The following is a 7041-nucleotide window of genomic DNA, read 5'->3' as shown; positions in this document are numbered from 1 at the left end:
CTACTGGGACAATAAAGTTTATTTCATCATAACAATGGCAGTTTTCTGTCACAGGCATGCACTAAAGGTATGCCTCACTAATTGTTATGTTAAATATCTGGAGCTCCATATAGAGGAGGAATAGTGCAGAGGTGACCACATGAACAGAGGCCTGTAGTCCAATAATCTGCTTCAATTTAAAATATTTGCTAATAGAATGTCTTCTGATTTGATCAGGAAAAATTTATTTCATTAGTATAATGCTGATATATTTATATGTAACTTTGCTGAAAATATTTTTTATATGGAACTGTCTCAGTTCAGGGACAATCTTTGTGTACAACACATTTTGTTTCACCATTGACGTTACAACTGGTATTGCTTTTATAAATTTGTCTACACCCTTTGAGTACAATTGGGATTAAATTTCATGTGAAAATCCACATAAGTAAACATATCTCCAAAGTAATTCATAAAATGCAAAAATGCCCAAACTCCTTTCAAAAACAGATTCTCCATGAAAAAAGATTTTCTGTTAAGAAGAGCAAACTGATTAATACATAAAGGTGTATTGTGTGGAGTGAAATGATATTTATAAATTCATTTCCAGTAAAGAATAACCTGTTGGCGAAACTCAGAAATTTTGACAGTCCAGGTAACTTGTTACAATTAAAATCACACCGTAACAAAAAAAAAAAATAAATAAAATTCTTGCACCTTTTGAAATTTTAAATTGGGTATGATACACCAGAGAAAGTTTCTGTGATTCAGATAGGATTTTAACTACTAAAGTTTTAACACACCATTCATGACATCGAAGTCCATGACATCTCACCGTACTGGGTTTAGAGGAGAACATTAACATTTACATGGACACAACATTAACAGAAACGCGCGGTCCTTACTGGGATGACAGTTCTTTGCACTTCCGGTATTTTATTCTGACAGGGTATACCAAATATCAAACCGGCGATTTCTTTGTCCTACGCATGCGCATAAGCCAAGCATAATGCATATAAATGAACAATGCCGTACAGAGGAATGTAACCGCGCAGTGAGTTTTTAACGGGAAACGGAGGCGATGGACGCTTTGTTGTTTTCTGGTTTTGTTTCTTCAGTGTTTTAGGGTGGATCAGGTGAAGTAGCCTCAGATTTTTGGTTTCCTTACAACGACCTGAGTGGATCTGAATCACCGTGTGTAACACCGGGCTGCTTCCTGATGGCTAACGAGCGGCTCCGAGCTCTGGAGGACGTGGAGAAGGAAATAGCCATGGTCCTGCAGTGTGCCGGTAAATTAATGTTTACATTGTAGTAAATGTAAACTACTGCTGTTGCTTCGGTTATAAAAGTCATCATTAGCCACAATCGAAAGCAAATGTATCGTACTTTAATTGGAATAATCGCCTCATCCTGAACCAGGGATGCCCACAGAGATTTTTTTTAGGGGTGGCCATATGGTGGCCAGAGAAAATAGCGGGGTGGCCAAAGGTTATTAAGTCTATGATGCGTAACTACACAAGTCCATGTAGTCTGCTGAACAAAAACATGAAGTGGGTCAGTTTGAGCTTATGGCACATAAGAACCTCTGATCAGAAATGTTCCTAGAAAAAGACTAAATGAAATTATCTGCCATTATATAGGGAAGGCTGTTTTCATTTATTACAGCCTTGGTTGTGTGGGTGGGGGACCAAATTCAGCTAGGGGGTCTGGGGGCATGCCATACAGGGTAATATAATAATATTATATTATCCCATAGTGGCATATGGGGAGGGACATTTTGGGCATATCTGAACAGACTTGTTCCTCTCAATGTATATAGCAACTACAGTGTTGACCTACTCAAACAACCCTAATGAACATCAGCACACTGACTCTTCTCTCCATTAGATTGCACATTTATTATCAATTTGCATTTATTTACATTCTCATGTGTTTATTTTATCGATATTTGTGACCAAAGACAAAATTACAGGGGCAAAATGGCAAAGAGAGGGCACTCACTCACTCACTTAGGGATCTGTGTGATCAATAAGCAGTAAACATGGAAATTATTATACTCCAACCACTTATGAATGGAGAATCACATAGTTGAAGCCCCGTCTCCTGTCGTTGTACACAGTCCAAGGGTAAACCTTTAGATATTGCTGTTTTGGTCCATCTGCTCGTGACTGGGACATGTCTAGAACAACAGAGAAAAGCCGTCATTATTATTAAAAAAATATAATGACAAGACCTTCTTTCAGAACTGATCTGCTAAACATCAATTCTACCACCAGGAAAACATCATCCTCACCTACTGGTCCATGAGCAGGTCCACTACCTGGAGGCCTGGGCTGGTTGGGATCCAGCTTTTCTGAGCCCTCTACTGTAAAAGATATTGATCATCATATGCAAATAAACAGAGCCTGCTGTTTCTATAAGATGATTTAGTTTTAGAGTGTTACTACAGCCCCCAGATTACAACATCAGGATATCAGCGTTACGTACGTACGTTAGCTTCGTAGCATTAGCGCATGTAACAGTAACTATATTGCCATTCATTCCAGGTCATCTACATCCACATGTTAGCGCTAGCCATCATCCCTGTAATTATTTGAACCCCACCGACACTTGGCAGAAAACCATTAAACTGAAGTACTTGTGGTTTTATCATATACTTACTGACAAGTCTTTTGTAGAGCTGATTGTGTCCTTTCTATTACCAGTGGCAACATCGCTCTTTGATCTTCCCGCTTTGGTGTCCTCGCTCTAAGGCCCTTTCAGTAGGACCCTACATGTGAGGTGCCCTCTGTGTGCCTGATTAAAATACTTTTTATTTACTTTTTTTATTAGCTTTTGAAATAGTTTGACATTCAAATATAAACAAAGTGTGCTGTGCCGTGTTAATAGTAAAAAAAAAAAAAAAAAAAATTAAAATAAAAATACAATATTTTCTGGGATGGCCAGTGGGGTGGCCAGCTTTTTGTTCAGGGGGGGCACTGGCCACCCCTGGCCACCCCTTGGGGGCGTCCTTGTCCTGAACAGCAGTTTATCATTGTTGTTTATTTATAAATCAGATAGTTTCAGCTCAGAAAAACTAACAGAGAAATAACTGAAATAATGATAGCTTACACGCTAACACCGAACCAGTTGATATAGAAATAAAAACATTATTCTTCCATAATTCCTTTTGGCCACAATGTTCAAAATCGCCCAGTATTCAGCTGAAGATAAAGTGAATATTAGACGAAGTCTGTAGCTGTGTTTCTGCAACTAGGAGGGAAACAGTTCACCAAGAGGGTGGTGAAGTGTCAGGCATGATTGCGATTGTCGTTCCTCCTCTTTAGTAGCCAAAAACAAACACAATCTGTTTTTAGATGTTGTTATTTTCTTTAAGCTGTCTTTGTTCTGTCCCCACAGGTAACATCATCCTGGAGCTGTCCAAGGACAAGCACAACGCCAGTCAGCTGGACAGACAACTAATCCAGTTCCAGAACTCCATGAACCGGGTGGAGAATGAGCTGAGTTCCCAGATTCGCTACCTCACACAGGTCAGACACATCTCTGGACCAGGTTATCGTTGGGTAAAGAGGCAGAAAAGTGAAAATGTTGACATTTATATAATACATTTATCAGAAATTTAGCTAAAAATGAATTAGTTGTAACACAGCCCAAATTCTCATCACATAAAGAAAGTTGAGAAAAATGTACGATACCCAAGGAAGACTTGGTATGGGTTCAGAAACCATCCTGACGAGGACCAGTTTGAGAACTTCTGGTTTTCTAGCTGATGGGTGTAAACAGAAGTTAATTATCTTTTCTTTCCTCCAGGTGGCTACTGGTCAGCCTCATGAAGGCTCCACCTATTCAGCCAGGAAGGACTGTCAGATGGCTCTGAACAGAGCAGAGTATGCAAAGGTCAAACTGGGAGAACTGGGACGAACTTGTGAAGCCATGCTGGAGCAGCAGCAGCCACAGATATAAGACCAGCTGATTGTGGAGATGACTGGATCTCCAGCAGATCCTCGTGTGACTGTATGAACCTGAGTTGAACCTCTAACAGAAAGGTTCAGACTTTATTTCATAGATGCTTTGACTGCTTTGGTTTATAAAAGTAAAAAAAAAAAAAGTTTTTTTTTTTTTTTTATAAAGAACGTATTTCTAAATACTGATGTCTGAGTGTGGTTTGTCCTTTTAATTTTCCCTGCATAGCAGAATCATTCAGTTCAATTTATAATAACTATGTTCATAAAAACGATTACCCAGCTAAGGATGGGCTAGATCAGATCTTCTCTTTGAAGTAAACCTGCAGGCTGAAATGCTGGGTGGAGAAAATCTGGAGCTCAAAATGTGGACTTGTTTGTGTTGAACCACAGAAATGATGAAAAGGGAATAAGTTGGATATTTGCTCCTAGTTGACTTAGTTCTACATATGAGTTGCCTATCTGTTAAACATCAAAATTGTCTTTTAAAAAGTCACGTCTGTTTTAAAGTCTTCAATCTGACCAGATTCTCAGTTATCTGATGAAAATCTTCATAAACCTGGTCAGATCAGAGATTTTAAAGCAGACTGAGCATGTTCTGGATCCAGCTAGCATCCAGGAGTCAGAGTAAAGTAGTGGACTAAACATGATTAAACCATTTTAATGGAACATAAGTTGACTTCTTTTCCTTTAGTACAATTCAACCAGAAATCTCTAGAAACATACATATCACTAATGACTACCAGTTTAACTCTAACTGATGGTTCATTATTAACAGATCAGTTATACATATCAATTCTGAAAATCTCTCTTCCTGTAACTGATACCAATGTTGTTTTTTTTTTATTAAGATTGGTCAATCAAATAACAGACACCATAAACAAATTATGATTCACAGATATGTACGTTTATTGTTTTTTGTTAACGTGTCAGTGATACAGGGTCTGCATTTACTCCCCGGGTGACGCTGCGGTGACCCGGGTGGGCGGAGTTTTCACTACATTTAAACCGGGCGGTCGGCCGGATGACCCGCTCAGATCTGATGGCTTGTTCGATGAGAATTCCTCTTTTAACTACATGGGTGGAACAAACAAATCAGAGTCCGTCTGCAGATAAACTTGTTCCAAATGACGTGGATGTGTGGCCTTTGTTGGAATCCCCTGATTCCTCCAGGTCCGTTAATGGAGAAAAACCACTTGAGATCAATTCCAAATTCAATCATTTTATTTTGAAGTAAAAGGTTACACGAGTAGTTCCCCGCAGATATATCTGGAGACTCTTAAATAGAAGCAGAAACAAGCACTACGAGATCCAAGCAGAGTCTAAAAACTCAAGTGCTATTTTATACTTCACTCTGCCTTTAACTGGTCAGGGGCTGTTGACATTTTATTTTATTTCAATGTCGCCTCCCCTGCACCTCCTTCTTGACTCTCTTGCTTCCTCCACCTCACCTGTCTGCACCAATTCTTGGCAACATTAATCAAATAAGTTACGAAGAAACTGCTATGTGCTTTCAAAATATCAAAGTATGAAATAATTTGACACTGTTCAGGAATCCTGCATGAACCTTGTGGCATTGATGTCACCTGAAACCTCACTTAGTTTTCTCCATAAGTTTCAGTTTGTTTATATTTGTTCTTAAATGGTAGATATTTTAAGAAGTGTGGTGTGTTGGGTACGTTATTTACAAAAGTAAAAATGATAGTTACTACAAAAATTAACGGCGTTGGTAACAGAGTTACAGAATTATAAAAATAACTAATTAGCCTACCCGGAAAAGTAATAATTCCGTTCAAAAAATAAATAAACAAATAAAAATAAAAAAGTGTTCCCTTTAACAGAACTTCAAATTCATCTGCATATTCATTCATTCAAAATAGAACTGAATATTAGACCTGACTAATGAATGAAATGGAAACTTTATGGAGTAAATTACTAACAGAAAAATCACGGACATAATCTCTGGTTCTGAATGTCGTGTCTCCATCTTCCCCGCAGGAGAGCAACTTCTCGTGATTCTGCTTCCAGCCACCATGAAAAAAAAAGAAAACTTTGTTTGGTCATGTTATCAGGTTGGAACATTTTCTAAGTTTACCGACTATTTGTTTGTTCCATGTACTTAAAAGGCGCGTTCTCACCGATCAAGCTGTTGGATCTTAGCGGGTCATGATGTGAAATAAATGGTGCGGAGCCACATAATATTCCAAACAAAATTCCAAACATCTGTCCACACAAAACAAAAACGAGTCTTATCTTACAATATAACTCACTGTCTGTAACATTTTATCCTAAGTAACGGAAATAGCATTTTAGCGATGGAGAGTAATTAGATTACCTGTTACGGAAAAAGTGATGCAGTTAGTAATGCTGTTTAATTTAACGTCGTTACTCCGTCACCGATTAAATGTAAATATCTTGATAATGTAGGCTACGTGTACTTTTTTGTACTAAAAACAAAGAGAAGAATAATTTTCATTATTTATAGGTTATCATGCTGTTTTTTTTTACTGGAGTGTCTGGTGGATTATTTCTCTGTTGTAGAATTTGATCATCCTGGTCTGTAGTAAACACAGCAGCAGATCCTTTATTAGATTGTTAGTCTGAGACCTTCTGAGGGCTGTACCAAGAATCGAGATTACCTGAGATGTATATCTGTCTGTTACCTGGGTTGACTTACTTAGACATTTGCAGTTCTGATCAGCTGCACTACAAGCTGGTTATAAACCATCATAAACATAAACGTGTATGTTCATGAGATTATAAAATATTAATTCATGGGACAATAAAAATAGACAGCACTCTGATCTTTTAATTTCACTTTATTACGGTATTTCCTGTATATTTTGCATTGAGTTCCATAAATTCGTGGTTCAGCCTGTACAAAGCTGGATTTTCTCTTATTAGAATTTGAATCAATCAATCAATCAATCAATCAAACTTTATTTATAAAGCACTTTTCATGCTGAGGCAACACAAAGTGCTTTATATGAAAAATCAATTTGTGCATATTAAAACAAAAAGAAACTACATAACAGAAAAAAAGTTATAGTTGCATGCACGAACATGCATATATACCCCCCCTCATTCTGCACATGACTCC

At 37.8% G+C, this 7041-nt stretch overlaps 1 protein-coding gene and 1 long non-coding RNA gene across 2 annotated transcripts; one reads left to right on the top strand and one right to left on the bottom strand.

Annotated features, from left to right (window-relative positions):
• Positions 1–969: 969 nt before the first annotated feature.
• med11 (mediator complex subunit 11) lies at positions 970–4120 on the top strand. Its single transcript, XM_041984905.1, has 3 exons — positions 970–1268; positions 3379–3509; positions 3790–4120. The coding sequence occupies exons 1-3, from the start codon at positions 1199–1201 to the stop codon at positions 3940–3942; spliced, it is 354 nt and encodes a 117-aa protein (XP_041840839.1). The 5' UTR covers positions 970–1198; the 3' UTR covers positions 3943–4120.
• On the bottom strand, positions 2068–2733 carry LOC121639588. The gene is made up of 3 exons (XR_006010213.1): positions 2641–2733; positions 2273–2344; positions 2068–2158 (listed from the first exon to the last, which is right to left on the bottom strand). It is a non-coding gene; the product is annotated as an uncharacterized LOC121639588 (long non-coding RNA).
• Positions 4121–7041: the final 2921 nt, after the last annotated feature.

This window comes from Melanotaenia boesemani, chromosome 5 (genome assembly GCF_017639745.1).
Source record: "Melanotaenia boesemani isolate fMelBoe1 chromosome 5, fMelBoe1.pri, whole genome shotgun sequence".
In the NCBI taxonomy this organism is placed as follows: Eukaryota; Metazoa; Chordata; class Actinopteri; order Atheriniformes; family Melanotaeniidae; genus Melanotaenia; species Melanotaenia boesemani.
Note: the sequence above shows the minus strand (reverse complement) of the source record. Positions and strands in the feature narration are given on the sequence as shown.

What these genes read in the sequence shown, in the direction of transcription:
- med11 (XM_041984905.1), top strand. Translation starts at nt 1,199, where the DNA reads ATGGCTAACGAGCGGCTCCGAGCTCTGGAGGACGTGGAGAAGGAAATA. An exon ending in CATGGTCCTGCAGTGTGCCG is followed by an intron (nt 1,269 to 3,378) that starts GTAAATTAATGT and finishes CTGTCCCCACAG; the next exon opens with GTAACATCATCCTGGAGCTG. An exon ending in AGATTCGCTACCTCACACAG is followed by an intron (nt 3,510 to 3,789) that starts GTCAGACACATC and finishes TCTTTCCTCCAG; the next exon opens with GTGGCTACTGGTCAGCCTCA.